The sequence below is a fragment of the Lactuca sativa genome, chromosome 5 (genome assembly GCF_002870075.4).
Source record: "Lactuca sativa cultivar Salinas chromosome 5, Lsat_Salinas_v11, whole genome shotgun sequence".
In the NCBI taxonomy this organism is placed as follows: Eukaryota; Viridiplantae; Streptophyta; class Magnoliopsida; order Asterales; family Asteraceae; genus Lactuca; species Lactuca sativa.
In genome coordinates this window covers 134,563,766-134,582,264 of record NC_056627.2, presented here as the reverse complement: position 1 = coordinate 134,582,264, position 18,499 = coordinate 134,563,766, and the positions used below count along the sequence as shown (strand labels likewise).

Sequence of the window (18,499 nt, the reverse complement as noted above, 5' to 3'; positions counted from 1 at the left end):
GCTCCTTCTCCAATCATATAAAGCTTCAATTTGTTCGAATCAGAAGCGACAATGACAAGTTTAAGGTGGAAACAGAAGATCCTATAGGTTGTATTCCAATGTTCCAGTTCCTGCTGTTCCCCTGTTCCTACTGGTGTAACTCTTTTAGTATGTCAAGCACCAATATTACCACTGTGGCATGCTGAAATAACTCGGTAAACCTCAACTACTATTACTATTGATTGATTTAGCTTTATTGTATATATATGCATGCTAATTAGTAATTACTATCTAATTATTTATAGAATCCAGGGACTTTTGAGTTTTGAGGTTACACTGTTTCAGTTTTCACTGCACAAAACTTAGATATTGCAATAGCCACATCTGATGGAATTAAGTGGTATTTACTTTTTACTAATTAGTAATTACTAGATTATTCTTTCTCCCATGTTTTTGTACAAAAGCTTCTAGGTCGTTACAGCTTTATTGATGAGATGTCAGCATTAGATCCCAAACTTTATAATTCATTCTTCTTTTCTTGATATATTATTGCAGCATTATGATAGTGATGTGAAGGATATGTGTCTAGATTTTACAGTTAATGAAGAGTTATCTGGAAAACGACATGTTGTTTAACTTAAAACTGGGGGTAAAGATGTCATTGTCACAAATGTTAATAAGTTGCAGTATATATATGCTATAGTAGATTATAAACTTAACCGACAGGTATAATCATCTCTCTAAAATGACCTTTTTACCCTTTCATTTCGGAAAAAGAAACAAAATTTGCTATATTTGATGCCACTAATTATTTACAGGTATTGCCACTTTCAAATGCGTTTTATAGAGGATTAACATATCTTATATCCCCATCTTGATTGAAATTGTTTAATGTCAGTGAATTTAATCAGGTATTAAGTATTGCTTAAATTGATTTATCTTAATTTTTTTAATTAAATCAACTAAAGTTTTTAATATTAAAAAAAAGCTTCTTTCTGGTGGAAACCATGACATTTGATGTTGATGATTTGAGGAATAACACACGGTACACTGGTGGTTACACTGAAGGAAGCTGGACAGTTAAGCTCTTTTGGGAGGTATGCATAAATTACATTTATGGTCCCTGTAATTTTAATTTTCCGGAATTACACATTTGGTCCTTTCACTTTTTAATTTACAAAAAGGAAATCACAAAATTTTAATTTATTTTAAATAGTTTATGGGTAATTTGGTAATTTGATGATACATATAGGTTCAGGAAGTTTTGGATGAAATTGGTGCTCCTTCTATTCTTATTTATAATAATTCACTCTTGTATTTTTTTGTCTAGTACTTTATCTAATCTGTTAACTTTACTTGCTTTCTTTTTTTAGAGTTTATACAGGGTCATTCATGACTTCTCTTGATTTGCAGGTTTGTTAAGTTCATTTTGTTTTCTGATGCTAAAAAAGTGGCTAATATCGTTGTGTTAGTTGTGTTGTGGTTTAGTTGATATTGATTATTGATTAGTTAATATTATACAACTGACATGATTATTGATTAGTTGATATTGATTTGAATATGGTTGATTCCACTCTCATACATACCATGTGTATTATTAATTAGTTGATATCGATATTGTACAACTGACATGATTACTGTGTAGGATTTCCGTGTTGTTCTTGATAAAGAGTTGGATTGATATTGAAGCTAAGAGACATGATGAAGGGTTTTAGAGCTTCTTCAGACACCTTAATGACAAGTTACTGAAACAAGAAGGTGCCCCTTTATTATAGCAATGTAGTATTAGGTTATATTGTTAGGGAAAACCTCTTAATAACAATGTAAATTTAATTTATATATTGTAAGAAAATAGAATTGTATGACATTAAATTTTATGCAATGTATTGTATTTTTTGTATATGGTATTTTATTTTTATTATGAGACATTAAATGAAAATTTAATTTAAAAACTAATAAATATATAAATATTTTTTTTAAACATTTAAATTTACGATACGCAAAAATGTGTGTCATCTTCATTTATGACATGGCCTTTCTTGACAGGGGCTTTCTTGATACGCATTGCGTGTCATTAACAAGCGCGTCGTAAGGTCACGACACGAGAATGCGTGTCGTCTTTCTTTATGACAGTGCTTTCCTTGATACGCATTGCGTGTCGTAATTGCACGTCGTAAATGAGCGTCGTAAATGCGCGTCGTCTCTCTTTATGACAGGGCCTTCCTTGACGCGCATTTGCGCGTCGTCTGAGCCTTTTACGACGCGCAATGAGCGTCGTAAAAGGCCTTTTTTCTAGTAGTGGAAAATCCTTATTTTTTAGTAACTATTAAATTAAAACTTCATGATATATATATATATATATATATATATATATATATATATATATAGAGAGAGAGAGAGAGAGAGAGATGGCTAGGTTTAAATATAGATTGATATCTATTGTGCAGATATATGGACAATGCTATTCTGTAAAAATAACAAAGAAAATATGTTAGTTGATAATAGGAATACGTTCAATCTTGCATAACTATTATCATTATCACAAATTCTCACTAAATAAATCGTCTATAAGGTTATTATAGACTTTTTATTATTATTCTCATTCTGTCAGAATGTTTATTGAGTCGTATTCTGTAAGAGTAAAAGTGAGTGAAAAAAGATGTGTGAGAACAAAAATGAATAAGAATTAGTGAGAATGCATAAAAATGACGATAGTTATGTGAGGTTGAACGTATTCACATTATTAAACAACTTATTCTCTTAGTAAATCTGATAGAATAGCATTGTTCACACGTCTGCACAATAGTTGTCCATCCACATTATATCCTAGCCCTATATATATATATATATATATATATATATATATATATATATATATATATATACACCTTAGAGCATGATATAAGCTTAGGTACTCAATCCTAGTATACTACTTCATTTTACATCATATTTTCGTTTGTAATCTTTCAAGGTTTTTAATTTTCAACCCATAGATTGATTTCTTTCTAAAAAATTTGGAATTATTTCATTTATGTATCTCTTACATCCTTTTTCATTTTCAACTGTAGTTTACATAGCCCAGTAGTTGTTCAAAAACAAAAAGACATAACGTAAGAGGAAGATGTAGATGAACATCATAAATCTATTGAAGTAAATCAAGTAATGTGTTGAAGTTTAAGAGCTTTCGACAATTACAAATGTAAATATGATACAACATGATGTAATATATGCATTTTCCATAAGCACATTTTTTTCGAGATTTTTTTTTTTTTTTTGTGAATGCAATTCTATTTGATCGACTTAGTGTCTTAAGTCACTTACAAAAAAAATCACACGAAAAAAGTTCGCGGGAAAATATTGGTTCGCAAAAGATCCTGACTTTATATATATATATATATATATATATATATATATATATATATATATATGGGAAAAGGGAATATACATTACAGCCCCACCTAAGCTTAGGTACTAAACCTCTTGAAAATACATTGTTTTGTTATAAAAGATTACAGTTAATGGATTCACGATTAATACTTGATGTAAATTCAAGATCGACACAATAGGGTTTAAGATTTAGGGTTTAGGGTTTAGGGTTTAAGGTTTAGGGTTTAGGTTTAGGGTTTAGGTTTAGGGTTTAGGGTTTAGGGTTTAGGTTTTGGGTTTAGGGTTTAGGGTTTAGGTTTTGGGTTTAGGGTTTAGGTTTAGGGTTTAGTAATGTTCACTTGGGTGAAGTAATAAACGATAATGGAGGAAAGAAAACAGAGATGGTAAGAGGATAATGAAAGAAAGAAATGTTATGGAGGATGATATATTTGTCAAGTGAAACCAAACCGGGTATATTTAGCAAGTTAAAATGACATATTTTAGAGGTTTAGTACCTAAGGTTAGGTGGGGCTGTAATGTATATTCGAGCCAATGAATACCAAAAACCTTGTTGGAATAAAGAAAGATAAGTTGGCAATGGTTGCCATGTACCAAGCCATTCCTCAAGAGGTCTTATTGTCGATCGTGTGAAGAAAACAAAGATTAAAACCCTAAAATCAGAGTTTAAAATCTTGTGCATTAATGAATTAGAAAAATTGATGAATTCACAGTAGAGATAAGTAATATTATAAGTAATGTTAGATCCTTAGCAGAAGTTATGGAAGAATCTTATGTCATTAAGAAGATCTTATGTGCATTACCATTTAGATTTCGAAAATTGCATAAGTAATAGAAACAATTTATTGATCTAGACACCATGACTATCGAATAGGTAGTGAAGGCCGAAGGTGCATGAGGAGAGAATATGAGGCGTTGGTGAGACAGATGAAAATAAGTTCTTGCTACTCACCAATTAAGAATTGACAGAAAGTCTAAAAACAAAACTAAGAACACGCTCGTTCCTTGTAGCAAAACAATCACATCAACAGACAAAACCAACATTGCTGGGAAAAGGTAATGGCGGATCTGGGAACTATGCAAATTGTGGAGGTCGTGGAAGAGGTAACAACCAACAGTCTCATGAAGGTACTCGTGGAAAAATGCCAATCAAGACAAGAGTAAGATTTGGTGTGACAATTGCCAATAATTTAGACACTATTTTGCAAATGTAAGAACCCGTGACGAGAGAGGCTACAAGAAGCTAACTTAGCCTAAGGTCACATTTCTAATGAACCAACTTTACTATTAGCAATGGTCCACAATAGCAAGCATAATGATGAAGTATTTTTAAATGAATAAAACATGAAACCAAAACTAAAAACGAAAGTAAAAGAACAACACCAGACCTTGTATCTCGATAATGACGCAAGTAATCACATGAAGAGGGATAAGACTAAGTTTTGAAATCTCAATCAAGAAATATAAGGTGATGTAAAGTTTAAAGATGGATCAAAGGTTTAAATTAAGGCCAATGGATCGATCTTGATACTTTTCAAGAATGGTGAAAATCGATTACTTTAAAACGTGTATTACATACCAAAGTAATATACTAACATTATTAGCTTTGGTTAACTCGCAGAAAACGATCATCAGATCATTATGCATGACTTGTTAGTGTGGATACATGATCAAAGAAACAAGATACTAATGAATATAAAACAATCCCAAAAACGATTATACAAAGTTGATTTGAACGAAATCGAACAACATTGCTTACTTAGTGAAACTGAAGAACCAACATGGTGATGAAATACAAGAATTGGCCATATAAGTTTCACTTCTCTGAAGCTAAGAGAAGTTATCGATAGCTCCTTTTTAGATCATATTTTAATGGATATATCACTCCTAAATGGTCTTCAAATCAAATTTGATATTGTTCCTTTTGGATAAGGTGTCTAAGTCCGTAACTATATTTGGTATGAACTTGACCCGACCCGGCATGGTCCATTTCGGTTGCACTTCACCTAACAATTTGTATGGATATATTTTTGAGAATAAGATGTTTGTGATCTATTAATATATTATAAGTTATAATATATTAATATGAAATCATATTATTTAATTAGTGTTGATCAAAATTGATTTTGGAATTAATTTAGTGATCCAAAGAGGCTAATTAAATATGGACTCTTATATATATGGATTGGGCTAAGATTTATTTGGGATGGGCTAAGAGTATATGGAAGTGCACGGATAGTCCATGGAGCTTTTAACCCATGGATCATAGGTCAATGAAGAGTCATGGGTATTAAGGTTTAACCCTAATCCTCCATACTATATAAAAAGGCCCTTGGTTCTAGAATTGGCACTAGTGTGTGTGAGAAACAAAGAGTGGGCCGATTCTAGTGAGCACCATATTCTCTCAAGTATTTTCAAGTTGTTTTGGGTGGTTTGTGACACCACTTGAGGCATCCACACTATTGGTTCTAGGCTCTAAAACTCCAAGAAATCAACCACAAAAGAAAGGTATGTTATTCTACTTAAATTTTTATATTACAAGTACCCCATAACATGCTAGTTTGTAAACTTTGGAAATCAATTTTGCATGTATTTTAGAGAAAACATAGATCCAAGGTTTCTAAGGTTGCATGTACACCATAGGAGTGTTAGAATGCTCAAAACCTAACAGCAGTATCAGAGCCTAGGCTTGTTTTCTTGATACTTGATGCAAACTTGTTGAAAAAGCTAAAAATCTGTTATCTGCAGCATGAAATCGCTGAGTCCATGGGGGGACTCGACGAGTCCATGTGATAATTCATCCTACTCGTCGAGTAGGTTCTTGTACTCGACAAGTAGGAGCCCCTGAATGTAGTTTTTCGAGTTTTGCTGCTGGAAATGGACTAGAAACATTACCCTAAACTGTTTTAGTGTTTTAAAACTTGTTTTAGATGGTGTAATGGTTATGCTAATCCATTTACAATGGCGAATATCAAAATTCCATGTTTTATATGTGTTAATATAATTCTTGAAATTTTGATATGAATGTTCATGTTCTTATGAGTTATTGTTAGATCATATGAATTATTTGCTGAATTGTTTAATGATTAATTCTTGATCAATTATGAGTTTTAATGGAATCCATAATTTGTCCTCAACTTATGGATTACCAAAAGTCACTCTTTTAAAGTCCGTATTAAAACACATAGGTTACATAAAATGAAAAGTCACTCATTTTAATAAACCATTAAGTCATAAGTTATGAAGTTGAAAAGTCTTGAATAGTTTCAAAACTTGCCCTCAAGTTTGGAATTTGTAAATTCTCACACATTAATACTTTAATTCCAAATTGAACCTTAGAATTTTAAAAGTTTAAAATCCAACCCTTATACTTCTATAATATTAAAATTTTAATTATTATATATATGTATAAGAATAAGTCAGTATTACCGTTAGTAGGCCTCATTCACAAAGTCGGTCTATAAGGGGGTATAAGGTTACTGCCTATAAAATGGCGATTTAATGGGTGTCCACTCTCACCCACCGCTGCCTTGACTAGTGGAGGGTCGTTAGCAAAATGGGTAGGATAGGACCTTAATCCTCATTAAAAGTATAATGAAATTATAAAGTAACTAAACCTTTATAAATTCCCAACCTTAGTTACTTTAGAAAAATGTGAAATAGGTGCTAACCCATGAAATTACATTTTGCACCTTACCAAGTCGTTAGTGGAGCGTGTGTGGTTAACCGGCACACTAACAAGGACTATTAAGAGTGGCAAAGGATGACTTAAGTTATATCATAGATCGGTGGAGCGCGTGTGGTTAACTGGCACATCGATTAGGTGATAAAATAAATGGTACCAAGTCAATTTGCATGGTTATTCACACCTTGTTTGTGATCCTCGGAATCCCAGTCACAAACTTGAGAGGGCACAATCGAGATTTAAACACGTCATTGAAATTTCAATGAATCTCAAAAGATCTAGGAGTTTCAAATCCAATTAAAACTTAACAATTTATTTTGTTTTTCATGGTGGAAATTGGTAAATCGTCGTTTACCTACCTTCAAATATTTTATAGCTTGGATTACGGCATCCCTCTTCCAAGTTGTGAAATAGTTTGTAGGGTCCTAGCCTTAATATTTCATTTGGGTGACTTATTAAGGACTCTTTATCTAATTAAAACTTGTCCTTCTTTTCTTTCAGATGTCTTCCAACACTGTTGCTGGCTCAAACCTTACAGGCTCCTTTTCCCACATGAACTTCTATGGGAAAATCACTTTTAATGGTTCTAATTTCAATGAATGGATTAGGAACATCAGAATGATTACCCACTATGAGGACATGGAATATTTCCTTGACAAGTAGCTTAAGGTTATCAATGAGTCCACTGCTACTTCGGAGGAGATTGCGGAGTTTGCTGCACATGAGAGGGATGCTACTAAAGTATCCTGCATTATGTTGGCTACTATGACTCCAGAAATCCTATGAAGATTTCTACCCCTATTAGATGCACCTGGATCTGATGGAAAGGCACCATCAGAGTGCACGTCAAAAGGGGTATGAATTATCTCCTCCATGATAACAGCCAAGATGAAGGATGGTGAACCAATCACCGGTCACTTGCAGAAAATGCAAAGGTTCGTGGACCGGTTGCTAAAGCTTAATGTGGACTTTCCTAAGGACATGGCGATTGATATCATTCTCCATTCCTTACCTCCAAGTTATAATCAGTTTCGTATGACTTATCATATGAACAAGGAGGAAGTCACACTTAGCAAACTTCAAGGACTTTTAAGGACCGCTGAAAGTGGCCTTAAAGGTAAATCGGTTGTTACTTCTACTCCTACTCCTACAACAGCCCCTGTTCTGGTAATTGGTCAGGGAAAGGGGAAGAAGAGGAAGAACCCTTCGAAGGGTACCAAGGGAAAGTCTATTGATGGCTCCTCTTCAAGTGGGACCAAGAAAGTTCCCATTCCTCCTTCTTCAAACCCAAAGGAAGCACAATGCTTCTACTACCACGAAAAGGGGCACTGGAAGCAAAGCTGCCCTAAATACTTGCAGGATGTAAAGGATGGGAAAGTTAAAACCAACCATGCAGGTATTTATACCATATTGTCTAATAAATTATTACATACTAACTCTTGGGTGTTTGATACAGGTTGTAGTATTCACATTTGTACTGATTTGCAGAGCCTAAGAAGTAGTGAAGAAGTGGAGCATGGGAAGATAAACATTATCATGGGCAATAGGAAAGCATCACCTGTGACCAAGATTGGATTTTATTCTTTATTGCTTAATAATGTGTTAACTTTAGATTTGAATAAATTTTGTTACTCGTTAGAAATGGCAAGAAATATTATTTCCCTTCATAGTTTGTACAAGCAAGGATTCACATTTTCATTTGATAATAAAATTATTGGTGCTATTGATGCTTTTTATAATGATGTGTTTTGTTTAAAAGCATTACCTTATGATGGTGTATATGAAACTGTGTCGATTGTAGACAGCTTAGGAAATAATGTATTTCATACTGATTCTTCGATTACCTTGGATAAAGCATCCTTGTGGCATTGTCGTCTTGGACATGTCAACAAGAAGCGCATAAGCCAACTCCAGAAGGCTGGAGTTTTGGAATCATTTGACCTAAAATCAGATGATAGTTGCAAGTCTTGTTTACTTGGAAAAATGACAAAGTCACCCTTCACTGGTACTTGTAAGAGGGGTGAAAGTTTGTTGGACCTCATACACACAGATGTGTGTGGACCCTTCAAAATTGCCACAAAGAGATGCTAATCGATACTATGTGACTTTTACTAATGATAACAGTAGATATGGATATATCTACTTAATCAAGCATAAGTCAAAAACCTTTGAAAAGTTCAAAGAGGTTAAGCAGGAAGTGGAGAATCAACTAGGCAAGAACATCAAGATGCTCCAATCCGATCGGGGAGGATAGTATCTTAGTATTGAGTTCCTTGATTATCTTAAGGAATGTGGGATTGTCTCACAATTGACAACTCCTAGGACACCACAGCTGAATGGTGTGGCTAAGAGGCGCAATCAAACCTTGTTGGACATGGTTCGTTCCATGATGGGTCGAGCTTTGTTACCAATCTCATTCTGGGGGTATGCCTTAAAGATGCTGCCCATATCCTTAATCTAGTCCCTACCAAAAAGGTTTCCAAAACACCTCACGAGATGTGGACTGTGAAAGTTCCTAATTTAGACCACATCAATATTTAGGGTTGCGAGGCTTTCGTGTGGCGTGAGTCTCACGACAAGCTCGTACCTCGGAGTGAGAGGTGTATTTTCATCAGCTACCCATAGAAATCCTTTGGTTACCTCTTCTACAGACCCAGTGAAAATGTGGTCTTTGTGGCAAGGAGAGGAGTCTTTCGTGAGAGAGAATTATAATCCAAGGAGGCAAATTAACCTTGAAGAACTCCAAGAGTCAAGTGGTGAAGGAACCTCAAACACTAGCGACCAACCTGAGGAGGAAACTCCTGTTGAGCCGATAGATGAGTCCGTACCTCCAAGGCGTTCCACTATAGTTAGGAACACACCTGATTTTTATTATGGTTAACACATCACTACTGAAGGTGATACATTTATTAGTGACAGTACACTGATAGATTTGGATGAACCTAATAATTACAGGGAAGCCATGGTAGGCCACGAGTCTGCTAAATGGAAGGAGGCTATAGATAGCGAGATTCAGTCCATGTATGACAATCAAGTTTGGAACTTGGTTGACAATGTACCAGGTCGTAAGACAGTTGGATGCAAATGGATCTTCACGAAGAAGACCGACATGGATGGGAAGGTACACACTTACAAAGCGCGACTGGTGGCGAAGGGCTTTACTCAAACTCCGGGAGTTGACTATGATGAGACCTTCTCACCAGTAGCGAAGATTAAGTCTATTAGGGTTTTGCTAGCCATAGATGCATTTCAAGATTATGAAATATGACAAATGGATGTCAAAACTGCTTTCCTTAATGGAAAGTTGGCTGAGGATGTTTACATGAATCACCCGGAGGGCTTTGTCGATGCAAAGTACCCTAATAGAGTGTGTAAGCTTGAGAAATCAATTTATGGATTGAAACAAGCATCTCGCAGATGGAATCTTTGATTTGATGAGAAAGTCAAAGAGTTTGGATTTTCGAGGAGCAAGGATGAATCATGTGTATATGTTAGGACTAGTGGGAGTATAGTTAGTTTTTTGATACTGTATGTGGATGACATACTACTCATAGGAAATGACATCCCAACATTGCGGGAGGTTAAGTCTTGGCTTGGGAAGTGTTTCGCTATGAAGGACCTTGGAGAAGCTGCCTATATTCTAGGGATAAGGATACTAAGAGACAGGAGTAAAAGGCTAATTATACTTAGTCAAAGTACCTACTTGGATAAAGTGTTGTAGAGGTTCAACATGGAGAATTCCAAGAAAAGGGACTTACCAATCCAGCACAATGTTAGACTGAGTAAGAGTCAGAGTCCGAGTATAGAGGCTGAGATAGCTGAGAAGAGTCGATTACAATATGCTTTCGTTGTTGGCTCGATCATGTATGCTATGACTTGTACTCGCCCCGATGTGGCCTTTGCTTTGAGCATGGTCATCAGATATCAGGGAAACCCTGGCAAGGCTCACTGGACTACGGTAAAGAATCTTCTCAAGTACCTACGGAGGACTAAGGACTGGGTTCTTACCCTCGGTGGGAGTGATGACTTGAGAGTAGCAGGGTATAACGATGCTAGTTTTCAGACTGATAGGGATAATTTCCGCTCTCAGTCAGGCTGGGTCTTTACCCTAAATGGAGGAGCAATTACTTGGAAAAGTTCCAAGCAGGAGGTAGTAGCTAATTCTACTTGTGAATCAGAGTACATAGCAGCAAGTGAAGTGGCAAAGGAGGCGATATGGCTAAACAACTTCATTGGAGACCTTGGAGTTGTACTAGCTATACAGGAGCCTATGGAGATTTTCTATGACAGCAATAGTGTGGTTGCCTTAGCCAAGGAACCAAGAGATCATGATAGATCCAGACACATTGACAAAAAATATCACTTCATAAGACACAATATAGAAGAAGGACTCCTCGTGGCAAAGAGGGTATCTTCAAAAGAGAACCCTGCAGATCCCCTCACGAAGGGACTGACTAGGGTTAGGCATTTGCAGCATGCGAGGAGCATCGGCCTGAGAGACGATATTAGTTTTAATAATTAGATAGTTATTTCTGAAACTTGTAAAATGTAATTGACATTTGATGATTGAATAAAAGTTGTTGTTTATTTATAAGTAAGGTTTACTATCTTATGTTAATCGTTTACTATTGTTTCAATTTTACATGTTTTGACTTCCAGAATAATTATTTTATTCAAAATTCTCCGCAGTCGGTCATACGTTGGAAGTAGGTATTGAATTAAGACTGTCATGAATTTGACTTGTAAGATTTGTCTAAGGTGCATTAGACATGGCAATGGTTGCTACAACATTCATGAGTGCTCATAAGGTCTGAGTATTGGATTAAACCCATGCTCACTTGTATCACTTCATGGGATTTATCTCGAGTGATCGTGAGACGGTAATATCATATATATATATATATATATATATATATATATATATATATATATATATATCTTCAAACCTAGAGATATGAGTTGTTAACTATGATTTGGTTATCCATTGATTGTACAAAAACGCATCAGTAACTTGATGTCATAAAACGAGCTTTTGTGCATAATTCAACAAGTAGTTAGTACAAGCATATGGGTCGAAGTTTATCTGTTCCTTCTAGCAATAGAAGCGATATCTGGGCCCCTCGATGATTTGGTTTTGAATTATGTGTCGGGCCTAGTGAGAACCTAATTGATGTGTTCAATTTAGTTCTATGTCAAACAAATCAGAGATCGAGAAACAACTGTTGGACAATAAGTACGACATTGTTCCATGTATTTGTCCGGCTGATATCTTGAGAACAGAGGATTATATGATCACTTATCTAAAATGGCGCTTCATAGTTCAACAGAGTTTTAAAGAGCTACGATTGCTGGTTGGTTCCTGAAGTTATACTTGCAACTATAGTTATCAGACTTATCCAAGTGGGAGACTCTTGGATAAGGTGTCTAAGTCCATAACTATATTTGGTATGAACTTGACCCGACCTGGCATGGTCCATTTGGGTTGCACTTCACCTAACAATTTGTATGGATATATTTTTTAGAATAAGATGTTTATGATCTATTAATATATTATAAGTTATAATATATTAATATGAAATCATATTATTTAATTAGTGTTGATGAAAATTGATTTTGGAATTAATTTAGTGATCAAAAGAGGCTAATTAAATATGGACTCTTATATATATGGATTGGGCTAAGATTTATTTGGGATGGGCTAAGAGTATATGGAAGTCCATGGAGCTTTTAACCCATAGATCCTAGGTAAATGAAGAGTAATGGGTATTAAGGTTTAACTCTAATCCTCCATACTATATAAAGAGGCCCTTGGTTCTAGAATTGGCACTAGTGTGTGTGAGAAACAAAGAGTGGGCCGATTCTAGTGAGCATCATATTCTCTCAAGTATTTCCAAGTTGTTTTGGGTGATTTGTGACACCACTTGAGGCATCCACACTATTGGTACTAGGCTCTAAACCTCCAAGAAATCAACCACAAAAGAAAGGTATGTTATTCTAATTAAAGTTTTATATTACAAGTACCCCATAACATGCTAGTTAGGTTATAAACCTTGGAAATCAAATTTGCATGTATTTTAGAGAAAACATAGATCCAAGGTTTCTAGGGTTGCATGTACACCATAGGAGTGTTAGAATGCTCAAAACCCAACAGTTCCAAGGACACATGTATAGATACACCAATGATTAACGGAAAAATGTTGTGAACCTAAGTATGTTGAAACATACAAAATCATAGACTCTGATTCTCTCAATACAAAGGATTCAATTGGAAGAATCTGCTTGATGATTGAGGCAAAGCTCTCTCATAGACCATCCTTCTGTAGAATACGTAGACAATGATAAAAAAATGTGTTGGAAAGAAAGTGTTAGTGTTGAAAATGCAATTTTTCTTACAGCCAAGAAAAGAAGAGTTATTGAAGGAATTGATTATGGAGCAACACGTGAAGTAAATAAAAATTAATGTTGATCGCGTTTGTGAGAGGTTGGATAATGGTTTCATTGTCATATTAAGTAACATTGGATAGTCAAGCTCTATTTATTCACCAAATTGCAACACATATAAAGTTGCTACAGCTTGTGCTTTAGCACTTGGAGTATAGAAGCTTATATACATCATAGATGGTCTAGTTTTGGATGAATGGGGTCATTTGATTACGTTGATGACTCTTATATACAAAGTGAGATTGGTTCTAATTATGTAAATCCATTGGCGGGTAAGACTTTAATTCCATATTCAGTTCAAATTTTATTGATTATAACACCACCAATGGAATGGCATCGAATGACAGGTATATCATAACATTCCAAAATGATTTTGGTTTTGATACTAGAAATGGTATGTGATCAATTGAACAAGGGTTTGTCACTGGAGTGCAAGAAATAAAGAGTAGATCAAATGGGTATTATCAGAGTTGGTTGTGGAGGTGTTTAGAGAATTCAATTGTTAGATGGAACTAATGAGCAACGGGGTGTCACTCTGACAAAATCAACGGGAGCAGTCAAGTTTGAAGAGATGAAAAGGTCGTTAGGAGTGAAGATAGCGAAAATTATTAATTAAGGAGAATATGTTGGCATAATTCAGAAACAAGGACAATTTTAGTCTCATGGGTATTTTAAGAAAGTTTCTTGTTTTGATGCTTTTGTATTGGATAAGGGCATCAACAATGGGGGTTTAATAAGAGTTAAATAGATGATGACTAGGATTGAATAAAAGTTTAATGGAGTGTGAGTGATGACATGGATGAGAGTTGAATGAGAGAGTTGCATGATCATTGAGTGGTTCAATGGATTTAATCTTTTCTTTTTCAATTAAATTTAAAACCAAATATAGAAATCCATTAAACTTTGTAGGGTTTAATGAAGTGTGGATGTTAAAAGGTATATTTGAATAAAAAGTGAAAGTTTGATGTGACAATGATGTGCCAATCCATTGAACTCCCTAGAGTTCAATGGACTGTGGATGCCCTAAAGACTATGTTACGTCTAATATAAATAGGATGTTATATCTTAAGACTAAATTTTCATTTTTTAGTCTTATTAAAATAAAATATAAGATACTTGCAGATCAAGTCAAATTCCTAGAAAAAAATTTCTTCCCCTGCTTTTCGTTCTTCCCATGTTCCTATTTTATCCCATCTTAAGTCTTCTTTTTTGTTTTTCCATTCATAAAAGAATCAAGTGAATTTATTCTTACATAGCCTCATTCTTAGAGGATACAGCGATCAAATTATGAGCGGATATAGTGTTTTGTGTTAATTGCTTATAAATGAATCCTATCTTAACACTGTGAACGACTCTTCTAGGAAGTTGCCTTCGATTATATCTTAAAATGTAAGATGGATTACTATAATCAAGACAAATGGAGTAGTGGTTTCTCAACACTCAAACTTGATCGGTAAAAAAGAATTGATGGCCACATAAAGGGCTGTTTGATAACTTCTGATTTATGAGACCGGTATGAGGCATATCAAAGGCTATAAGATCAAATTAACTTCTAATTATGGCATCAAATATTCTGAATCTAAACTAGTCACAAGGAAAAGACATATTAAACAACCATAGTTATGGTTATTATATAAAGTTTATTTGACCCAACAATATTTATGTGAAAGTGTATATACCTAACGAGATTACCACTTCTGAAAATTTTGAATCTTTAGCAACATGTCTACATCCATCTGCACTTTTTCCATCAGTCCCCTCGTATCCATGCAAACAAGTACAATTGTAACTTCCTGGAGTATTAGTGCAAAAGCCATAACAAGGGAAGTTGGTTTTGTCCTCGCACTCATTGATATCTGGGAAATAAAGATATTCACATGATATTATAACAAAGATGTACATAAAGTGATATATTCTATATTATTACCAATACCAACAACCGAGAAAACATATTGATCAACGTGATTGCTAATTAAGTACATAATATGGAGGGATTATCTTTGGCTTTTAATTTTGAAACTGACCTTGACAGCCTTGATCGAGATAAGGATTGCCCTCGTAACCTTCCTTGCAGCTGCAGCGATACCCACCAGTATCTACGTCGTTGCAGGAGCTATTTCCCTTGCATGCCGTAGCCTGTGAGCAACTCCCTTCGCCTCCAACCACCCAATCGACAACAATTGGGACAATGGGATTTGTCCTAGTATTAAACTTTCTATCTTTCAAATCGTTTACACCACCAAAATCAAAGCTACCTTCCTCAGCAAGAAATGCAAAACTGCAAGGATTGAGTGACATAACACTTGTATGGTTACCAAAGGTTTTGAATGAAGAAATGATATATCGAAGACCCTTAGGTATTGATGCTTGACAACACCCGATTCCTGAGCAGTTCCCGTTGGGCACAACACTTTCTATGCTACAGAGTCCCAAACAACCACTAACGAAGTCGATTTCATTCAGCTTCCCATTCATCAAAACAAAGTCATCGCATCCGATGACAGTAAACTTGTTCTTCTGTGAAAAAGTTCGATAGCTTTCCTTTAACTGAATACACCCGTCAGATATATCCGGTACACCAGCTTCGTCGTAACATGCGTAAGCAATCGTATTGAAAATTCTCATCTCCGAATCTGAAATATTATGTATAGTGATGCTACTTGACCCAATAAAGAGCTCTGGGGGGTCATAATGAGTGGAATTGCATGTCAATTCAAATCCATCATCTAAGTAACAGCCTTCGCCTATGCCGAAAGGGTATTTAACGGTCAAGTTCCCGCATTTTGTTTGGCACCCTGGCTTTGCTATGTTGCTAATGCCTGTAAGGTTGGCACTTACGAAGTTTCCCTCAGGCAACAAAGGCATCGATATTGTGAAATCGAAAGTAAATAGAACTAGTGTGAAAAGAAGAAGCATTGTTTTCTTGTTTTTTGTGTGATCAATTTCATTGTGTGTGTTTACTAAGATTTATCGGAGCATCTTATATAGGGCATGCAAAACTGCAAAGGAACATTAGTTTTGTCGAGTAATACGCATCAACTTCAAACAGTAATAAGGTACCCCACGTTTTACAAAAATTCTGCATGAAATGCACCTGTGAAAACAAAATCTTCTTTCATAATATGATAACTGAGCTGAATTTTCAACATATAAACTCTAAAGTATAAAAACGGAATATACGTCATAATAATAATAATAAATAAATAAATATATTATAATAATATACCCTAAAAAATAAAATATTTTTGCCACATGTCATTTTGTGGTTATTTTCAATTAAATGTTTTTCACGTGTCATTCTATTGTTTTTTCTATTTTATTAAATTTCATATAATATTTAGAATATAATGATTACAATAAATATAATAATAAATGCATATCAATTTCAAAAATTGACTTTCCTTCTAATTTCAACATATGTAAATTAAAACTTCATTAGTTTCCTTTGTTTATTTTTCTAAATTATTTGTTTCAATTTAAAAGATAAAAAACACTTTAATTTTAATAATTCAATATTTTTTAAAATTTTTCTTATAAATTCAAACTTTTTTAAATGTTTAGAATTTTTATATAAAAAAAATTTTAAATGAACTCATGGAATACATGGATTTTACTCCTAGTATATAAATAAATAAATAATAAATATTTTGTAAGTTATATTTGAACATTTAAGTACGACGTATTTTTAAACATGAATACTAATATTTGTCCATTGTGGTGATTAACCAAAAATCATATTATAATATAGAACTTTTCATATTTTAGCGACTCCATTGACCGTGGACTTTGATTGTATGGTCTAGCTTTTAAACCCCCGTTCCGGTTTACGATTGATGTCGAAAGAAGATTCTCACTGTCATAGGAATTAGGAAGCTAACAAATGATCATCTACATCAAACTCATGGACTCATGAATAAATTCTGAAGATAATCTATAAAAAATATCATTGGTTAAGAGAGTGTCGTAAATAAGATGCAACCATTGATTCTTCTAATATGCCAAATGGCTGCAAACAGACATATTAACGACCGAGACCATATTTAAATTTTATGGAAATAGAACAAGCTTCAAAAGAAGAATGATGATTTTTTTGCTTGTGGATGTCATTAAACGCATTTCTATAAAGATACTTCTTGAATTGACTTTGAAAAGTAAACGATGCATCTCTTAAATTTAAAGGAGAAAAACAAAAGCTATGAGGAATCTGAAAGTGCACTAAACATAAAAGAACTCGTCATGCCACCTTAAAGATACATAAATCAATGCTTAAACTTCACATGGAAATTTTATAAAATAGAAAATAACTTGATTTTAACAAGATATCCCATTTCTAGGATTCTATAATGGACTATCACCATAGGGATGAACATGGGTCGGTTCTGACCCAAAATCGAACCCAATCTGTTATAATTGGTTATAATCGGTTTTTAAATAATACAAACTGAACCCACTACACAAGCTGATCGGTTTCATCTGTCAGGAACTCACTACCCAAGTTGATCGGTTTCATCTGTTAGTTTCTAGTTTTGTATCTGTTATGTTTCGGGTTTAAACCCAAACCCCTTCCCAACCAAAGTTTCTAAACCTTGAGAAATCAATATATATAGAGGCTTCGTATGATGGATGCTTCTTTTACAAAACTGATGTGGGATGAGAGTTTAAGGCAATGAAGAGATATGGAATTTAAACAATGAAGAGAGTTGACGTTTCTATCCAGCAGCCAATGTGGGACAATTAGTTTTGTTCCTACCAAATAAAATATGGAAATCTCCCAAAAGAAAGATCCCTCAAGTTTGGTTCTATTAACACAAAAGTTATTCCTGATTTTTTTTTTTGCAATAAAGCCCAAAAAACTTGTAAATACTTGAAAAAAAAACTCTTGTTCCCGGCTAGTGCTGGTTTTTCGGGCTTTTCTAGAAATTTTAAGGATTTTTCTAAAAATAGACGATCAAATATGGCTTTTTCGTTAATAGGGTTAAAGTTTAAGGACTTTTCTAAAAAAATCATTTT

The 18,499-nt window shown here is 34.4% G+C and overlaps 1 protein-coding gene across 1 annotated transcript in view; it reads right to left on the bottom strand.

The window, feature by feature from the left end:
• Positions 1 to 16,427, bottom strand: part of LOC111886725 (wall-associated receptor kinase 2) — a 34,172-nt gene extending 17,745 nt beyond the window's left edge. Inside the window, exons 1-2 of the mRNA XM_052764301.1 lie at positions 15,514 to 16,427; positions 15,169 to 15,345 (exon numbers count right to left, since the gene is read on the bottom strand). Of these exons, the coding sequence (XP_052620261.1) occupies positions 15,169 to 15,345; positions 15,514 to 16,405 (1,069 nt within the window). The 5' untranslated portion in view covers positions 16,406 to 16,427. The remainder of the gene's footprint in view (positions 1 to 15,168; positions 15,346 to 15,513) is intronic.
• Positions 16,428 to 18,499: the final 2,072 nt, after the last annotated feature.